At 53.6% G+C, this 20,404-nt stretch overlaps 1 protein-coding gene and 1 long non-coding RNA gene across 6 annotated transcripts in view; one reads left to right on the forward strand and one right to left on the reverse strand.

Moving 5' to 3' along the window:
- LOC117794825 (uncharacterized) lies at nt 1–6,888 on the forward strand. Its single transcript, XR_004618700.2, has 2 exons — nt 1–2,138; nt 6,672–6,888. It is a non-coding gene; the product is annotated as an uncharacterized lncRNA (long non-coding RNA).
- A 9,189-nt stretch (nt 6,889–16,077) lies between these two features.
- Atp9b (ATPase phospholipid transporting 9B (putative)) overlaps nt 16,078–20,404 on the reverse strand; it is a 256,120-nt gene continuing 251,793 nt past the window's right edge. For 4 of the 5 annotated variants that reach the window (XM_071602592.1, XM_071602594.1, XM_071602593.1 and 1 more), the window contains 3 exons: nt 19,783–19,986; nt 18,350–18,382; nt 16,078–17,298 (listed from right to left, as the gene is read on the reverse strand). In XM_071602592.1, the coding sequence (XP_071458693.1) occupies nt 17,162–17,298; nt 18,350–18,382; nt 19,783–19,986 (374 nt within the window). In that variant the 3' untranslated portion in view covers nt 16,078–17,161. The remainder of the gene's footprint in view (nt 17,299–18,349; nt 18,383–19,782; nt 19,987–20,404) is intronic. The other variant, XM_027935319.2, reaches the window with a different exon arrangement.

Genomic DNA, 20,404 nt, shown 5'->3' on the forward strand with positions numbered 1-20,404 from the left:
TCTCAATGCCCTCCTTATCCCCGCGGTGACGGAATCCCGGGCCTGTTTCCCTCTGTTTAATGCCGTTGCCGGGACCACGGTGGCGGCGCGCCAGGGCGCTGGAGTTCCGAGGGGCGGCGCGCGGCGCGCGGCCAGCTCACTGCTGTGCGCTGGCCCTGCGGCCACCACCGACACCGGCCTGGGTCCTGCGCTCCCGGCGCGGCCCTTCCGCCTCCTTTCCTCTTCCTCCGGCCTGCTCTCGGGGGTTTGTTTATAGCTGCTACTAGGAGAGACGTTACACGGATTTTATTTTAAGAATTGGTGATGACTAACAAGGTTAAAAGAAGCTTAGGACAGAAAACAAGACTATTTTTAGGTTACTGTTGTTTCTGTGGATTATTGGGGAGAATCACCCCTAGACACTTACCAGTTTGGAAATCTTTGGAAGCCAGATCCTTTCCCCTGGAGCGCACTTGGATCTGCCTCCAGCGGCCCAACGTTTTCTAGAGACTCGCCGCTGCTCGGGTTCCTAAACCCGCGGGGGAAAGGCTGCAGTTACCGGACCCCATCCGCGTGGGGGCGTTGCCAGCCCAGGCCTGGGGATCTGAGCCCGGCCCGGCCGCGCCACCGCGGCCCTACAGAGCTGGCGCTCCTGCCCTGGGAGCTGCTGGGGACCCTGCAGCCGCCGGGGCCTCCACGCAGGGCTTGGCGGATGGGTGCGCAGGGCCAGCGGCTCCTTGCCCCTGAACCGCTGATCCACAGGCTGGTGAAGGTCACATGGAGCTTTACTGTATCTTGTCTCTCGGAGCGACATTCTGAGCCACAGGGTCTCTTTAAAATTCCACCCCAATGCCCTTGGAGCCTCTGGCTGGAGTTCTAAGATAGATAGCAAGGGTGGGTTCACTTCTTTTCTTCCTGATAGCACCAGAGGCCTAAAGTCTGTCATGTCCAGAAGTCAACGTGGAACATGGGCTATTAGCCAGAACCTGGAGTAGAATGAAATATCAAACCAAATTCTTAGGAAGTTAATTTTTTTTTTTTTCTTTTAATGCTGCTGAAGTCTGAATCCAGGGCCTGCTGCAGGCTAACTTCTGTATCGTTGAGCCACACCTCAGGCAGCTTACTTTTAAGTAAAGTGCTGACATTTTAAAAAGCCAATGCAAGTCTTACAGCTGTGGTTGAGCTGAGAAAGAAGGGCCCCTTTGGTGATCCACCTGTGTCAGCACCTTCAGATAATAGGGTGTTCTCACTGAGCCATAAATTTGGGATTCAGAGATCCTTCACTCTGCTTCAACTTGGGGAACATCTCTTCAATTGTCCGTCTTCCTGGATTGGTGCTGAAGCCTTCTTCATTGGTCTCTGCCTATGTCAGCCCACTACTCATGTCATGTACTGTCCCCGGGTCTGCTGTGGTTGGACCTTGAATGTCTTCAGAGGCAGTCTGTTGGAGGTGTGGCCCCAGCCCATAGTACTATTGGGAAATGGGGAAACATTTGGAGGTGGGCCTAGAGGGAGATTTTAGGTCACCGGGGGTGGGTCCTTGGAGAGAATGGGGACCCAAAGCCTCCTCCTCTGCGTCCCAGACAGCATGAGAGGAGCAGCTCTGTGTGCATACCCACCATGACATGCTTCATCACCAGAGGCTCAGAAGCAGCAGAGCCCGGGCCATGGACTGAAGTCTCTGATACCACGGAAACATGTGATTTAACTTGATGTGCATCAGGTATTCTGTCTCGGTGATGGACAGATGGCTAACAGAAGGTCTGACGTGTCCTGCAGCAGTCAGTGAATCCATTCCCCCCGCTCTGGCTTTTGTCCAGGACCTCAGGATCAAGACGGAGCTGCTCAGCTTGGCACCTGATGTCCTTCACCCTCCACATGCATGGCCGGCCTGGAGTGGTGTGCAGCAGCTCTTCACCATGCTCCTGGTTACCCTGCCCACCCCTTACCCCTCCACAGAGTCCACAGCTGGCACTTGCTAGACACACCCTGGCTTTCCTGCAGCCGTCTCCCCAGGTCCTCACCACCTCTTCCACAAGCCTTTGTGTGCCTTCCCCTTGCCTTTGTGCTGGTCAAGAGCCTTTCCCTCAGACAACTGGCACCTGTTTGTAGCCTAGCATGAGGCCCGTCCTGAAGAGTGTCTTGTGCCCCTGAGTAAGGTGTGCCTTTGGCTTTGCTGGGTGGGAGCTCTAGGGTGTCTGCTATGAGCCTCGCCAGTTTATTCTGCTGCTCAAGAAATAACTTATAAAGATAAAAGGTTTATTTTGGCTTACAGTTTTGGAGGCTCTTGTTCATGATCAAGCAGCCCAATTGCTTTGAGGCTGTGACAAGGCAGTACTTCATGGCAGGAGCATGTGGTGGAGTGAGTTGCTCACCTTGGCAGTGAAGCAAAAGAAAAAGAGAGAGAGGCTAGGGCCCCACTATTCCCTCCAAGGGCACAGCCTCAATGACCTAAAGACCCCTCAACTCTCAAAGGCTCCACTGCCTCCCATAGAATCACCGTAGGGCAAAGCCTTCCACTCCAGGGCTTTTAGGGGACATTCGGCTCCATAGCATTCTCTAGTGATGCCTCTGTTTCCATCTGTGTGACATGAGTGTCGCACCCCAGCTCCTCTGCTGGCACTGTTTGCAGGGCATGTCTTTCCCAGCCTCTCAGTGTGCCTAACGTGTGCCCGGAGGCAGCATGAAGCTGCATGTTCTAACCCAGTCTCACAGCTGCTGGCCTGGCCTGGATCTCACGTTGTACAGCTGGATTCTCTTTTTGTTTCCTAGTGTCTTCACATCTTTCCCCTCCAGTCCTCCTTATTGCTTTCTTTGCATTAAGTGAATGTTTCATAATGTAGCTTTTTATTTATTTTTTCCATATGTTTTCACCATCTCTTCAGTGGTTGCTCTTGTGTTGACCATATGTACTTAGCTCTACCATCAGCCTTAGATTCATTTGCACGAGCTCAGTTCCAGTGACGTAAAGGAACAGTATTTCTATGGGGCTCTACTTCCTTGTCCCCCTTACAGAGCTCTGTTCCTCAGCATCATGAGCACAGTGTCACCAGCCCAACAATGCCTGCGGCCATTATCATTTCACCGTCTGCAGCAGTCCCCTTTGTCCAGGTGCTGTGTGTGCCTCCCACCTCCCTGGTGGTGTTATTGGAAAATGTATTACACATCTACTAGGTTTTTGTAAGTGACAGGCCCACACTACGTTCTATACACATTTTATACAATTGCTTTTTAAGTGAGTTTTGAGGAGAAAAGAGAAAATATGCACTTAAGCCATTTTACAAAATCACACAATTGCCTTTAGTGGCCCTGCTTCCTGTGGTTTAGATCACCAAACAGGCTTTCCTGGCCTAGCCTCTAGAACTTCTTGGATTTTTTGCAAGGTGGGTCTGCTAGCAACAGATTCTCAGTTTTTGTTTCTCTGGATACTCTTTACTTCACCTTAGCTTCAGGAAGAAAGCTCGAGGGTAGGATTCTTGGTGCACATATTTTTTTCTTGGAGCACTTTGGTATGTTATCTCCGTGGCTTCTAACCTCAGTAGTTTCTGCTTAGAAGTCAGATGTTAGCCTTATTTGAGTTCTCTTGGGAGCGACAAGCCATTTTCTCTTCTCTGCTTTTGAGACTTTTCTCCTTGTCCTTGACCTGCAGCGTTTTTACTATGTGTTGGTTGTGGGTCTGAGTTTACCTGGGGATCACCGAGCTTCCTGGACAGGTAGGTTGTTTTTCAACGTGTTTGTGTCATTTTCAGCCATTGCTGCCTCCAGCATTTTTTCTCCTTCTCTACTCTCTTTCTGTCTGGTGCGGTCACGATGGGCAGGCAGGCAGGCCCGGGAGCACACCTCACTTCTCCGAGGTGCTCTTGGATTTTCGAGATCTCTGGAGACATGCTTCAGGTTGACTCCTTCTTCCTCCGTGGCCGACTCCTCCCGGAAAGGCCCTCGCTGACTTATAACCCTTCCCTCCTTTCAACTCCAGGTCCACTTGGTTCTTTTGTGTGTTTTCATCTCTTTCCTGATGGTCTTTAGTGTGATACCATCATCACACTTTTTCACTTGTCAGTGAGGCCTCACTTTAGAGCTGCATGTGTTTTCTGTGGATGGTTTAAGTCTTTTCTTGTAAATCCAGCATCTGGTCATTCGCGCTGGCATTTCTGCTGTGTTTAAACCGATGCTTCAGTCGGGCTGACAGCCCTACACCCCTGAGCACTGTGGGAGCAGCCTCCTGAGACCCTCTCGGCTTGCCTTCCCCGACCTGGAGACGTTGCCTCCTGAGCTGGGCCAGCCATCAGACCATCTTCTCGGTGCCCCACACCCTCGGCCCAGGCTGCCTTGGGGTGGAGACTGGGAGACCAGAGCAGAGGGACAGGAGGGGCCCCTCGCGGGGGAGCTGTGCAGGGGACTGTTGTGTCTGCCCATGGCTGACCAAGGGAGTGGAGTCTGCACTCACTGGGCTGGGACATGATGTGGTTCCGATGTCACAGGCTCGCGTGGGTTCTCAGCAGCAGTGTCTTTGTTTACTGCTTGCATCTGGGTCCATTTCCAGAGGCTATGGGGGCTTGTGTTTTTAAGCGACTCCACCAGTTCTCCTTCATGGGCTGGTCCCCTGCAGCTGTGTTGGATTCAGTTTCCTACACCAACAGGCACCAGGGACCGCCCTCCCCTCGGGCTGCTGTGAGGCTGGGTGGTGTGGTGCTCACCGACAGCTGCCTCAGAGCCAAGCCGTGTGTGGAACCCTGTCCTCTGGAAACACACTGAGGGCCTGGCCGCGTCACCTGCGACATGGCCTTGTCTGCAAGTAGGGTCTTGCAGGTGTGGTAGTTAAGGGAGGTCACTGGGTCCCCCAAATGACAGGTGTCCTTATAAGGGGAGAGGCAGGGGCACAAAGGCGATGCCCTGTGCGGACAGAGGCACCCTGGAGCTATGTCCTGTCGGGCAAGGGCCACCAAGAGAGCCAAGAGCTGGAGAGGCAGGAAGACACTCCTCTACAGGACCCTCAGGGCGAGTGGCCCTGCTGGCCCCTGGTTTTGAACTCCTGACCTCCAGATCTATAAGATGGTGACTTTCTTTTGGCTTAAGCCACCCACTGTGGAATTCCCACACATGGACTGGCTTCATTCCCTTCCCAGTTACCATGCACTACAGCATGGACGTGGTCTGAGCATCCCCCACAGGTACTTGAGGGAGGAACTGCGTCCTCCACCTGGTGCAAAGGTGGCCGTTGGGAGGGCTGGGATGGGATGAGGCCCTCAGCCCAGGCTCTGGTGGCTCTGGGAGCAGAGGATCAGTCTCAGCCTTGTGATGCCCTATGCCAACTTGGGCCTCTGAACAGCAAGAAGGCACTAGATGAGGCCCCTCCACCTTGAACCTCCAGAACCATGAGCAAAACAAACTTCTTTCCTTTTTAAAGTTAGCTTTCCTCAGGTATTTCATGACAGTTATGAAAAATAGATCACCACTCCATGACGCATCACAGGGTACTCTGTCCTTTCCTACATGCCTTCCTCATGGGGCCTGGACACATCCTACTTAGTGCTCCTTCAGAGTTCCAGCTACAAGGACCACGGGGGACATGCCCTTCTGTGTCAGACCCCTGTGTGGACACAAATCCAGGTCACTCCTTCTCGGCACAGCAGCGCATTGTCAGAGATGACCTTTGCTCAAGGACCCCTGTTTGCCTGGCTCAAACTCCAAATGGAGTCAGAGGACTGCCCCACTGCCTACTGCAGCCTGGGGTGGTGCCCGACTGAGACCAGGCACTCGGGCCTGGTGTTTTCCTGGAGCTCCTGCCCAGGAGGTCTTGGGGACAGGACCTGAGGCTCCCGGGCCTGTCCTAGGGAAGCTGTCTGATGTGGAGGCTGAGAAAGAGAGCAGCACCAGGGCAGAACCCAGCAAGGCTGGGAGGCGCCTCTGAGCCGTTCACCTGGTGTAGAACGAATTCCCCCCAAGGGTGGGGAGAGGGCAGCTCTACAGGCCCAAGGAGTGAGCGGCTCTCTGACCAGTTATGAGGAGAAAGGTGGGCAGAAAGACAGACCTCGGGTCCAGTTGTGTTCCCCTGGGCCCCATGACATGCAGAGCAGGAAACGGTCCTATTTTACTTTGATTTCTCACAGAAAACACAGATAGGCTAAGCTGACACTCTTGGGGCATGCATGGGCTGGCTAATGGGGTTACGACAGAGAGCTTCCACACCAGGGTGCAAACGGAGCCGTCTGAGACCCAGCCCCCAGGCCCTGCGGCCCTGCCGTCCCAGCCACAGAGCTCTGCCCTTGTGCCCAGGTTTACTTAGGACTTAGGAATCCACACAAAGGCCAAGGCCAAAGACCTCTGCTCTTGGGGACAGCCTCGTCTTCTCTGCACAGTGCTGCCCAAACAAGAACTGGCAGTTACCAAACACCATCTATAATGTGCCTGGAGCACTGGGCTCCCGGGTCACTTCCTGGCCTGCAGGATGCTCCTTACAACAGCCCAGCAGGATTTCAGACATGTCCCAGTCCCTGCTAACTTGCAACTGTTTTCCATAACCAAAATAATAGAAGGAGTAGCAAAGAGTTTTCTGATGGCAACATTGTAACTTTCTTTAAAACACTGTTTACCTAAATCTCTTAATTAAGTAACAACCCAAAGTAAGCCATTTCTGCCCCCAGCCTTAGGTAATGAGGCTGTTCTTTCCATTTTTTTTTTTTTCCTTTCAGATACCAAACGACTTCATTTTTCATGCGTGCCATGGGATTTTCTCTGCTGGAGAGCCATGTGCCATTCGTGGGGCACTGGCTGCCCCAGGAGCACCCCCAGCCTGGCGAGACACGGCAGAATCTGTCCTGGTGAAGGGCCCAGCCACAACTTGGGTTTGCCCAACTTCCCAAACTATTTTTAAAGTGTTTTGGTTCAATAAAGCTCTAAACAAGTTTTGCCAGGCACTTTTTCCATTAATTTTTAAACTGGAGTGAATTTCAAGGGAAATTTAATCCATGTGTTTCTGATTCATTTACACTGAACCCATCAAGATGCTGTGTTGGGGCTGTTTGATGTCCAGGAAGATGGGGAGCTTTTTATAATCCTGCTCAGGACTTTCTTTCTTCTTAGAAACAGGAAGTGGCATCTGGCCAAAGTGTAGATGAACATAAACCTCTCCACAGCGATGCGTCCATCCCAGACCCAGCAAGCCCAGGGCTGCCCTGCAGCCCCGCCTGGGCTCAGGCAGAGGCAGAGCCTACCCCTGGCCTCCACCTGCTCTCCTCCCCTACTCAAACAGCCCCTTTTTAAAAAGGGTTTTCTTTTCTAAAGTTCTGGTAAGATGTCCCTAGCATACAATGTGTCATTTTAGCCATTTCCTAAGTGCATGATGCACCAGGTGCACTCACACTTCTGTGCAGCCATCACCATATCTGTTTCCAGGACTCTCTCATCTTCCCAAACTGAAACTGCCCCCTCTGTGCACCGACGGCTGCGCTGCCCCAGCTCTGCTCCGCTTTGCTGTCTCTTGGACCTCCTGGGAGTGAGCTGTGCAGCACTTATCCATCTGCAGAGTCCCCAGGGTTCTCACGTGCTGTACCTGTGTGTCCGATTTCCCTCCTGAGGCGCAGTGACAGTCCAGTGGGCCGGCACCCTGTTTTGTTCATCCATCTGTTTTCCTGTTTTTCCTTCTTATGTATTTTGAGACAGGGTCTTGCTATGTGGCCCAGGCTGGCCTTGACCTCCTGGGCTCACTTGACCCTGCCTCCTGAACAGCTGGAACCACAGGTGTGCCCAGCATGCCCAGCTGTCCATTCACCTGATGTGGAGAAATGGCCATCTCCACTCACTTTATCTGAACGATGCCACTGAGAACTTGGGTGCAAGTCCTTGGGCCCTTGGGCTCCCAGTTCTGCTGTGCGGGAGGGGCTCCTGCTGGGCTTCCGCCTGGAGCTCCATTGCAGGCAGAGGCAGTTTCTACCAGGCTCTGGGAGAAGCCTCTGCTGCCTACAGGTGACCCCCGTGGGGTTCCTCCACCACTGACCCAGGTGCCAAGGGAGAGAGAAACCATCCAGCTGGCCAATAGCCCTCGTGTCTCTGTAGTTGACTGTCTCCCTGTCTCTGTCCCTCTCCCATGTAGACCACTGATGCCCAGTGCCCTGTCTACTTCCTGTGGACCTGGGATTTCAGTTCTCATTCACCTTATTGAGCCCTAACCTTCAAGTGTCCCAAGAGGCTGGAGGACAAGTAATGTGTCTTTCCACACTTGCAGCAGGTCAGGCCCAGCAGATCACCTGTTGGTGGGACAGGAGAAGGTCTTGGCGGCCACTATTGCTGGTGCTGGGGTGCTGAGCTCAGTGACCACTGGGCCTAGAGGACATGGCTACTCACAGTCACAGTTCCACTGAGGACATATCACCTTCCCCTCATGGTTGTGGCCCTTGTGCTCTTCCTGTGTGGATTCCCTGAGCTGCAGGCTCTGGAGGGAGCGTGCAGGAGATAGCCTGGCCTGGGAGTCCATGGTCCCCGAGCCAAGGATATTTAGGCTGGGTATCTGAGGGGTGAGGGGTGTCCTGGAGCCCCTGTGTGGTCCGTGATGGGGGTTGGGGACTGGAAGGGCCTAGAAGGGGCAGAAGTAGATGCCTGGTCCTTGAAGGAAACCGAGGTGGACCTGAGAGGAGTGACAGCAGTCACTTTGGTGAGGGGTGAGAGTCAGCCTAGGGGCAGGGGCAGCAGGGGCATCTTGACACTGGCCATGCCTGGGTTCTGGCACTTCAGGGTCCTTTGCCCCCACTTAGATATCTTGCATCCCCCAATTCCACCACACCTCTTCCCACATCTCCTGGCTCCCCGTGGTGCCAGCCCATTAAGTCTGAGTTTCAGAGCACTGTGAGATTTCCCGGAGCTACAGCTCCTAGCTGGAGGCCCCCTCTTCAGTCACTCTGTGCCCATTTCCCTGGTGTCTTCCTCCTGTCCTCTTTGGCTTGTGTCTGACACTCCATTTGTCCCCATGTGGCATCTCTGTGCCTAGGCCTTAGAGCCACCAAGTACAGACAGCCCTTGGAAGGGCAGAGGAAGCTAGCCCAGGCTAGGGCTCTCACGCAGCCCAGCCTGCATCCTCTCAGTGCCTGTGCTCCTCCTTCTTTCCCACAGACTGACGGACGGGTGACCAAGGAGGCCCAGGGTAGAGCCCCACCCTCGTGAGGGTGAACTGGGGTGGACACAGTGAGAACTGCCGGGGTCCCAGGGGTGGGGTGGACACAGCGAGAACTGCCGGGGTCCCAGGGGTGGGGTGGACACAGCGAGAACTGCCGGGGTCCCAGGGGTGGGGTGGAGACAGATGCCAGAGCCCCTGAGAAGGCACTATCCCTCCCACTCCTGTCCCCTAAAGTCTGTTTCCGGTCACAGACTCACTCACATCCGCCCGGGTGGCCTACTTGGAGCACCCCACCTGTAGAAACCCGCCTGCAGGCTCCCACCTGAAGGACACAGCCAGCCAAGGACAAGCCTGCAGCCTGCCCAAGCCCACGTGTCCAGGCTGTAGCCACTGTGCTCTCCACACACATCAGGACACCGTCAGCTGGGGTGGCAGGAAGTTTGGTCCACAGGCCCCCCGCACACCTTGATGGGGCATCCACTCAGCCCTGTGCAGGCGCCCAGGGTCCACAGCAGAACAATGTGGGCCGAAAGCCCCGCAGCCTGCACCCACCCACGGAGTGCCCCATGGTGGGTGCCAGTACCCACTGTGGAACCTGGAGCTGGAGCTCTTGGTGCTGTGGGACCTGCTGTGTGTGTGACACCGACTCCCACAGCCACTGGCTGTGCTTCCTCTCGAGGACCTGCATGCAGAACACGGTCCACAACTCTGGGGACTACAGAAGCACTCCTCAGAGGAAGAAATGCGGACAACCGACAGCATCCTCAAGGGAGGTGGGAGGCAGCTGCACAACTGAGAGGAAATGGTCCTCGCCCACTGTGACCCGATTCCACTCTGACCTACAGGCAGAGCCCAAGCAGAGCAGCAAGGAGGGCAGGGCCTGGTCAGGCCCCTCAGGACTTGCTGACATTTTCCTCCTTGGGGTGTTTGGCCTCCCACTTCCAGGGGCTTGTGGGCTGACACTGAAAGTCCCCACCCTGTGAGAACCTTGATCAGCTGGATGACCCCAAAGCTAGTTTTGATTGGCTAGGTGACCTTGTGGGAGGCTGCCAGTGTCACCTCTGGCTTGGGAAAATCAGTGAGGATCATGGCATCCCCTTCCTGAGTCTGAGTCCCTGGACGCTCTTGCAAGAGAGGCTTGCACGTGCTCACAGAGCCCTGCTCATGTGGCATGTCTGCAAACACAGACCACGCTCACCAGGAAAACCTGAGTCACAGCCGTGCAGAATGCTCTGGACAGGTGGACAGTGCTTCTGTGAGCCAAGAGGGCTCCTGGGCTTCCCAGACTACAAACACAGCAAGAGTCAACACCTCTACACTCCAATTTCACATAAAAACCCAGACTTCTGACTTTGATCTACACTTGATTTTATAGCCTCACTTTCTTTATTAGCAAAAGAGAAGCAAGCAAGATGCAGCTCCTGCATGAGACTGAGTCCACCTCCCTCAGGGTATGACTTTTACAAGAACTTGGGATCCTGATGCTGAACTCGCATTTCTAGATCTGCACAGGAGGTCTCTGCATCCAGGCCAGTGCAGGAACTGCAGCTCACCAGTTGTGCTGGCCACCAGTGCCCTCGGGGTCCAGGGGTGGGGAAGGAGCTGAAAGTACAAGAGTTCTTGGAAACACTGTAAATGGGACAGGAGGACTTCCATTTTCCTTCCAGATCTAAAGTCACGATGACAAGGTCTGGAAAGGTCTGTTATTACTACTGCGTTCATGATGCTGCAAAATGAATACAAACACATCTTTCTGGGACCCCTTGGCCTTTGCCAGTGTCTCCTGGGCCACCAACCCCAGAGGCACACAGGACCTTGTGGCCAAGTTTGAGTTTGGTGCAGCCCCTGCAGCCTGCCCAAGCCCATCTATCCAGGCTGCAGCCACTGTGCTCTCTGGACACACCGGGCACCAGCACCCTGGACACTGGGGGCTCTACTGATGAGGGGATCAGGCTCCCCATTCAGGCAAAACAGCGGCACTGTGTACACTAGTGCCTGTGGGTAGGTATGTTCTCAGCCAGAGCAAACCCTGCCCAGGAACCCTGCATCCAGGACTCCCTTGGTGGAGCCTGTGCCACCTCTCTAGGGCTGCCTGGTGGACCTGTTTCTTGTCTTCTAGCACCCCCTCCTGGAGATGTTGGGAATCACACCTGTGCTCAGTACAAAGGTGGACTGCAGAGGACCCCAGGGACACTAGTGGACGCTAAAATTGGGCACAATGGATTGGAAAGAGGGAATTTGTTCAGCCTCAAGGTAGCTCCAAATCTGGGTTATGGACATGGCCCGACAAGGACACAAGTCTGTGTGTGTCATGTGCCCGCCCAGAAGCTAGAACTAGGTACCTTTCCTCCAATGGCCCTTCCAGTCCTGTCCTCAAGGCAGTGCCCACAGGAACCTCCCAGATGGGGCTTGGCCACAGGGCTGAGTGGACAGCAGGCCTAAGGAGGTCTGCTGCACTGGACAAGGTCCGCCTGTTTGCAGGAGCTGAGGGGAATATGGGGGTCTCAATATATTTCTGAAAGCCTGAACTTTTCCCCAAACGAGCAGTTTTCACAGAGACACAGGCTAGTTTCTGCTCAGAGGAGAAGAGAGGCTGGGTGAGAGCCCTGCTGTCTAGGGCGTTTGGTGGTGGTGGCTGGGCTGGTCCCTGCCAGGGGAACTAAGTGGCTGTCTCTTGTGGGGCTCTTGGAGCATCAGGTCTTTTCCAAGTGACTGGAGACCTGTGCAGAGGGAGCTGGGTGACCTGCAGGGACATAACCTCATGACTTGGGAAACAGGGTGATGGGCTCAGCCAGGTCCACACAGCCAAACACAGAGTGTCCTGGAATCCAGGTTGGCTGTTTCCTTGCTCTGGGGAATCTTCTCCATGCCTCAGTTTCCCCACTGCCACTGATCCAGTGCCTCTGAGCGTATCCAGGGCACCACACTGTCCTCTAGAAGAGGCAGGAAGGTTGAAAAGGCCAGTCCCACCCTTAAGGATGTCCAAGGGTGCTCTGAGGAGAGGCAGGCTCCAGCAGACTCTAAATTCAGGGCAGGGCTGCAGGGATGGTAGGGAAACCCTTCTTCTTTCTCAGGGTGGCCCCAGGAACACAAGGTGACTTTTCTGGCATGCCACCTTACAATGTGGCTTGCATGGTCCCTGGTGGCCAACGTGCCTAAAACCTCAGGAAGGTTGGATAGTGAGAAGTGATTTTCCAGGTGAGTGAGGGGCAGCAGATCTTAGCCAGTGGTGGCAGCTGGGCCAGTCGGGCACAAGACCTGACAGGAGACAGGGAGAGCAGGTCCTGCCTTGCCAGGGCACTAGGAGTGGTCTCTCAGTGTATGCGCAGGCTACCAAAAGCTGACTCCCAGCTGAGCCCTAGAGGCAGCACAGCACAGTACAGACTTCTTGTCCTCTATAAGCTGTACTCTCGGTCCCCATCCTCAGGTCTCTGTCATCCCTGTGCCTCAACTGTCACTAAGACCCAGGAGCTGTGGAAACAAGAGAGCCAGGTCCAGTTTCTGTGCTGCTGTCCCCTGGGTTGCAGGCCACGTGGGTACCCCAACACCCAAGCTATCCCAGTGGTACCTCCTTTACCCTTGGGGACCCTGGAGAGACCCTTTGTCCTTAACCATATGGAGGCTAGGTGCAGGGCCTTTCTGCCTGGGGGATGGCTTGGCCACAAGCCCAACCCACAGTGAGGGCCATGTGCAGACTGCATGGTACCACCAAAACTCACTGTGATACCACGCTGGGTTCAGAGGACAGGCCACAACTCCAGGCAGCTTGCCCCAGGACAGACCCACCCTCAAGGTGAAGAGACTGCTGTCAGCTGGTCTCCTCCCAGAAGAAGCTGAGGGCTTGATCTGAGCAGTCGCAGCCCCTGGCCTAGCCTGCTCTCGGTGCCAGGCCTTTCCCCATCTGGTCCTCAACCCACAGACAGCCACGGCACTCTGAAAACTTCTGTGAATACAGGTTCACAGCAAGTTTCAAAACACATGTGAGCTGCGGGGAGGGTCCCTACTCTGGCCCACGTGTGAAGTCGCGAGTGGGAGCCTGCAGGTGCAGGAGCTGTTGCCCTTGCAGCACCCAGACACAGCCCCTCCTGCTGTCCCTTGTAGTCACACCACCCCAAAGGCCCCCAAGACACTGACCGTTCTGGGTGAACCTTAAATGTCCCCCAAAGGCGCAGGTGTCCAAGGCTGGGTCTCCAGCAGGTGGCATTACGGGGAGAGGTGGAAGCTGCCGAAGGGGGTCTAGTGGAAGGCAGTGAGGGAGGTCACTGGGGACAGGACAGGAAGGACACAGGGACCCCGACCACTCCTCCCTCCTCGGCTTCACAGCTGCCACAAAGAGAAGAGCTTTGCTCCCCCTCGTGCTGACTGCCGTGATGTTCTGCCTCCCCACAGGCCCAAAGGCAACAGCCAACTGTGAAACCTGGAGCAAACCTGACCTTTCCTCCTCCAGGGCGACTTTCTGTGATGGAAACCTTTGTACCTTTGAACATCAGTACCTTTGTCTTCGTCCATCTGGCAGAGGTTGGGTTTTCACCAAGCTAGCCTTGGATTCCTAGACTCCTGCTGTTCATCTGTGCTCCGTTTTGTTGATACTCACTTTTGTTTATTTATTTTTGCTTCTTGCCTCCTACTTGCTTTGGGCTCACTGTTACCCTTTTTCTAGCTTCCCAAAGTAGAAGTCTACACGTTGATCTTAGGACCTTTCTATTTTTTGACATAAGCATTTAGATCTGTAAGTTTCCTTTAAGAAACTCTCAAATCTTGACATTTTCATTAAGTCGGAATTGGTTAGAATTTCTCCCATCATGTTTTCCTCGACCCACGAGCCCTCCGTAAGTGAGCCATGTGATTCCCGGTTCTCTGGTGCCTGTCGACCCAGTACCTGGCTGCCTTGGTGGGCGCACTGCAGTAGCTGGGCGCAGGGTCCCTCAGTCAGCAAGGTCTGGGGTTTCTGTGCAGCTGTTTCTGACACAGGGCATGGAGGATGCAGCCACACAGGACAGCAACTGGTGTCCCACAGCAGACTGACTCTGCGGCCGCAGCTTTCCTCACTCCATTCCCCTGCAGACCCTGTCCAGTGTGTGCTGCCTGCAGGGACGCCTTCAGCTTGAGGGTCCTCAGAAATGGTGTTGCGGGGCACTGGCTCTGAGCGCCTCCTGTCGGCAGGCTCCACCTGCCCCAGCCTGCTGCTCTTACTGTCTCCCTCCGTATTTATGGCATTTCTCTCTGTACGCAGCACGTGGTTAGTTTTGCTTTTTATGCAGCCTGATAATCTGCCTTTGGCTAAGCATCCACTGCATTTAGGAAAGTGATTTTTCACCCACGACACTGTCCCCATCTTCCCACAGATGCGAATCTGGACTTGCTCAGCTGCTCCATGAAGACAGTGCCCTAGGCCTTAGAGGTGGAGCAGTGAGTGTGTCTTTCCACTGTAGGCTCTTCGTAGGGCCCTTACCGGTACAGGAAGGGTGCATGTGACCCCTTACTCGACCTGTTTTGGCTCCATGGGGGGTGGTACAGGCTTTAGGAACGTGGTGTTGCCCTCTGATTTAGAAACACTGGATAAAAATGCAAGATGGTCGCAAGCCTAAAGGAGGATGAGGTGTGGAGAGCAGCAGCAGAGTCCACCCACCAGCCTGCCCACTCCACCCTGGCCCCTCTCCTGTCACCTACTTGCCCACTTGGCCTTCCTGTCTGCACTCTACCCCACCTGCCCTGCCCCACCTGCATTGAACACAGGTCTCTTCCCTGTCTCTGCACAAGTGGCTACTTTCTTCTCTGGTCTCAGCATCAACCCTACCTCTCTGAGGAGTCTCCTCTAGACTGTCCTGGCAGTCCCTTAACTCTCATCTCCATGTCGGCTTTCCCCTGCAGGGCCACATTTGCCATGTCCCTAAATGCACCTGACACACAGTGGGCACTTGAGACTCCTGTGCTGAGAGCAATCTCCTCTCCTATGAAGCTTCTGATGGAGGAGGGTTGAGGTCAACCCTGAACCATCTAGATGGCCTTCCTGTGCTCCAAGACAAGAGTGGGGTCCTCCAGAGGCCTTGAGGGGGCTGGGCAGCATCTTACAAGCAGGAGGCTCGGCTAGAGAACCTCTGACAGATGCAGCTGAAGAACTCAGGACACAATGAGGTTGTTCCACAAACTAGTCCTCACCCGCCCGAGGGCACCATTGCCCTCTTGAGCTGGTTCCTAAACCTGAGCTGGACGAGATCCAGAGACCCTTTATTAGGCAATTATTTTGTCCCATCTATCAGAACCAATATCACAAACTCCCTCTGAGCAGCTTACCATGTGCCAGGTGTCTGCCGGCTGCTTCCTTCCTGTGAATGGCCTCATTTAGCCCCAGAAGCCGCATTTTGCAGTGATTCTCCTCGCTTCACAGAGGGCTTTGACTTCACACATTCTGATTTCTAGAAACTCATATTTGGCCATTTCTCCTTACTCTCTGTATCTAAGGCTCACAAAAGCCTCATGTTTTATTTAAAGATGTGCAAAAATGCTATTCCAAAGGCTCACAGTATTTAGATTTTCTGTTACAAGTGTTAGTCAACTGTTACAAGTGTTAGTCAACCTCCCACGTGGGTGTTTGTTTTATTTTAAAAACAGCAGAGGCAAGAAATGTCTAATCTGAACTTGGTATTCTGTACCCAGATCCATGAGTGATGCCACGTCAGCACACAGGCCGCGGCATTCCTGTGAACCCAATGCCCTTAACTCAAATTGTGTGAAAGAAAGGGCAGGGGCATGAACTCCCAATCCACCAAGACGGTGGGTGTCTGCAGGCTCCTGCAGCTCAGCACACTCCTCCAGCCTGGCAGCCCCAGACCGGACGCTGCTGGAGAAACTGGCAAAACAGTGACACCTTGTGGGGGATTTGAGAAACAGCATTCTCTGGTCCCAGGTCCACCTGGGAATTCTGAATGCTCAGGCATCCAAAGATAACCTGCCACAGGCATGTGATCCAAAAGGCACATGTGACGATATATGGGAAGGAATACACTTTATTGTGGCACTGAGCCTCTCCTTTGAAAAGCAGCACTGACATAAGCCTAGGAGGAGGTGGCACCACAGACACAGGGCTTGTTGGGGGCCACCCCCACGGTGCTGCCCTCAATGGGTGGGCATTGCACAAGGATGGTGGGGTTACATTCAGTGGGTGCTCAAGGTGAAGAACAGTGTGGTGCATAAGACACCTGGTGCAGAGGACTGCAGACTGTTCTAGAAAACCATCGACTCCTTCCTGTAAGAGGCCAGGTGCTCGCCAGCAAGCTCCCTGGAGGGCTCATGAAACACCCTGAGAAGGGCACAGAGCTGGGGCAGTTGCGAGGACCAAGCCCTGGCCCACAGGCTCGTCTACCTGAACACCAGCAGCAGGGCCATGGCACTCCAGGGAGCTGCTGGTGGACATGTGGACACCTCCTGAAGCCTGGGCTGGGGGGCTCTTCCACCCTAGCGCCAGCACATGTGTGTGTATCACAAGTCCCCCAGGGACACCTGCTACACAGCAAAACCTCTTTCTGAGTGTGATTTTTGCAGACATGAGAGGACATGGAGTATGGACACACTATGGAGCAGCAATGCCTTTGACAAATGGCTCCATTCCCAGCGGCAATGTAACTGCAATCAGAGATGTCACACCATCTGTCACCTGGGTTTTTCTGGGAGGAGCACACTCTATGCAAGAACATACAACCACGTGAGTGCCCAGCAGAGAGCCCTGCAGGAGTCTGGAGGCTCATCATGGCCGTGGGCGATGGCAAGGGTGGCTGCAGGGCAGACAAGCTTCCCCAGTGTGCAGACTTTATTGTGCAGGGGAGTGGCTTTCACATTCCACATCAAAGAAGAACCCGAGTGCTGGGGAGCTGCAGAAACCACTGCCAGCTCTCAGAAGGGCAAATCCTTTACAGTAGCAGGGAAGGAACAAGACTCCTTTCCAGTGGAAGCCCCGTGCTGCCTCAGTGGACATCAAAGAGGAAAGGGCAGGCCCCAGCCCCCTACCTCCCACCTCCCACAGGAGCCAGCTGAGAGGCCTACGGTGCCTGGAGGCCTCTGGCAGCTGCCGACCGCTCAGGAGCTCAGCTTGGAGTAGCTGGGAGGAGAGAGCTTGCGCTTCAAGTACTTGAGGACGTAGAGTGGAAGGCAGCTGACCACAGTGATGGCCGACACTTTCCACAGGAAGGGCACGGTCGTGATGAAGGCAACATCTGTGGGGAGGAGGCAGAGTGTGAAAGCTGCCAGGACTCCCAGCCCAGGCCACAGCTGCAGACCTGCCCCGCCACCCCCCAGGCCTCCACTCCAGCACTACGCCCTCGCCCAGCAGGCCTAACTCAGCCTTGAAGGGTCTTCGTGCATGCTATTTACCTGTGTCTGGCACACACAGTTCTTCTCTCAACAGAAGGAACAGGGGGCCGAGCACTAGGAAGGGGCTGCACATGACCACCATATATGGCTAGTGGTTCAGGCAGCCTATGGCAGGATTTGCACACTGCCACGTGGCTCTGGGGAAGATGCCAGTTAACTGGCCTCTGCTCTGTCTGGCTACCCTGGCCAGTCTTCTTCTTGAGGCAGAGCCAGCTACACAGGGTCTGGGGCAGCTGGCAGGTCCCTGCGACACGAACGCTCAGATGCGCCAATCTCAAGTGCTTCTCAGCCCACCAGTCCCAGGCATCCTCACTCTCACAGTCACCTCGAACAAGCCTATTCACCACCCCAACGAGACTGCATGGGTAAAGATGGCTGCTTTAAGTCCGCAGGAGAAGAGACTTGTGGAAAAACCTGACATCTGTAGTTCCATTCTACACACAGCAGAAGCCTTTTAGATTGCAAAAAAAAAAAAAAAAAAAAAAAGAAAGAAAGGATAGAAAGATCTACTTACTAGGAGTTGGGCTTTTATAAAAATAAAGAATGTAGGGAAAACAGCTGCTGTCCATACAATGGGCTGAAGCCAAAGAGAAGGCCACAGGCAACCTTACCCACATTTTGAGACACCTGGGAGTGCTTTTCAGGAGCTTTGCTACTAAAAACGTGAAAGGCCAAAGTTCTAGGGCGGGACACATAGTGGCTCCCCTTGCCTCCGGCCTTCCACTCAGACACCAAGTACCCAGAGGCAATCCCAACCCCCCAGGTTCACGTGGTGTCTGAGTCAGTGGGAAGACTAAGTCAGGGGAAGACTTTTGTTATCAGATAAGTATCTCCATCAACATTTTTTTTTTTCTAAATTTCTATACTCTTGAAAGAAATCATAACTTCACCTACCTAAGAAAGCTCCAAAAGATACTCTGCCTATACCTGTTCCGAGAGAAAACAGGAGTAAAGATCATGAAGGACCGATTAAAGCAGACAGCAGGACAGTTTCAGGTGGTTAGCTACTGATTACAGAAACACATTAAAAAGCAACAAAAATGTCAGTATGAAATGCATTTGTGACTGGCTTTAACCCTGTTATTTTATCACCTACTGCCATGCAACTTGAAAATATAGCTGAGATGTGTGATTAACTTCCTATAACTTAACAGCAAGCACCCAGATATGCCCCACTGGGTCTGCAGCTAAACCTCCAAGTGGGCTCTACCTCAGAACGCAGCTCCCCTGAAGGCTTGTCATCCTGGGGCACGATGGGGCTCCGTGCACCTGTTCATATCACTTAGACATGCTGCTACTCTCCAGGCCTGGCTCAGAGAAGCAGGTTCAGAGGGGACAGGTCCTGCCCAAGCATGTAGTTGGGGCTCTATAGCTCCCATTTATGTGTGTTGATGATCATACAGAAAAATACAGCGAACATTTATTCTCCAAAGACAAACAGCTAAGCTACTCTAACTAGAAAGAAGCCCTTTCTTATGTGCCATAGGCAGGAGTTTTGTGTAACTTCTAAAAATTTTAAGCATGAACTTTTAATATTTTTCCTGCCTATATGCTCACCACTGCATAAAGCAAAGCAGCAGAGTGGCAGTCTACACCATGCTTCTGCACTCACTCACTGCAGCTTTAATTCTGGGTGCTTTGAGGGCCCCACACTTTATGTCAAGGTGCAAACATCAGCACGCCAGCAGCAGAGGCTCACATCCTCACCTGCAGTGCCGGGGACATTAAATAGACTGCTGACCTGCCTGGGACATTCCCTAGGGTGCAGACCTGGAACTTTCTGCCCAGACCAGGAAGAGTGTCAACTTGCCACCTGCAGGCAGTCATGGTGTCACGCTCTCATGTACAGTGTGGAGGCAGTGGCTACTGTCTTACCCCCTGTCTTTGTCCCAGGAGACAGGGCCTTGACAGGCTCTGGGAAACGAGTCAGACCTGATGCTAAATGATTCTTTGCTCTCTGCCCTGATTTTAAACACCTTAAGAGGGAAGCATGCTTGGTCTTCCCAGCCACTGACCAATCTGGAGGTGGGTAACCCAGTGTTTGACCGTTGACATAGTCTCCATCATTCACAATCTCCAGCTGGAAGAGGCCTAGATTCTGGGGAGGACAAATGAGCTGGTGTGATAAAGTGGCCAAGGAGGATGCTTCAACATCTTTTAAAGCCAAGATGATGGAAATCTTAACTTTACAGGTGAATGCAAGAAATTTTTTCTTTGCAGAAAAATAAATTTTGTGTTGTGAAATTGTCTAATATGGGTTTTATTGTGATCTACAATTTAAGGCCATGTTCTGAGAGGTAACAATAACAGAATGTTCAAAAACTTACCAAAATATTCATTTAGAAAGGCGAGGGAGGCCACATAGCAGCCCAGACTGAGGAACTCGGCCACAACCATCAGCCAGTGCCATGTCCTGATGGTCAGAGCCACCATGAGCAGCTCAGTCAAGACCAGTGCTGTGAAGGAGATGGCCACCACGTGCACAAACTCAGCCTCGAAGAGCACCAGGGCCCCGAACATGAGAATACCTCCTAGAAAACAGCACACAGGTCAGCTGGGGAGCACGCTGCCCACACACCCCACACAGATGGACAGCCTGGTCATACTCTGGACTGTGGCATCAGCCAGCTCAGCGCCAGGCAGAGGCTCACAGACATCTCAACACCTGCAGGAAGGACGCCTCCACCGAAGGCCGCATGTAATCTATGTGCTGGGGGATAACCACACTTGCAGCACCCTCACTTTCCTGGAGCACCCACAGAGCGGCTAAGGCATGTGGCTGTGTAAGCCAGCTTTCCTGAGCCCTTGTCATCATCACATATCAAAGAAAGCCATTGTGCAGGGATAATGGGAGGAGTGCTTGTTAAATTTTTCTGGATTAACATTTGATTAAAAGTATGTCAGTTTTTTGGGGCTGGTGTTGTAGCTCAGTGGTAGAATGCTCACTTA

This window comes from Marmota flaviventris, chromosome 16 (genome assembly GCF_047511675.1).
Source record: "Marmota flaviventris isolate mMarFla1 chromosome 16, mMarFla1.hap1, whole genome shotgun sequence".
NCBI lineage: Eukaryota > Metazoa > Chordata > Mammalia > Rodentia > Sciuridae > Marmota > Marmota flaviventris.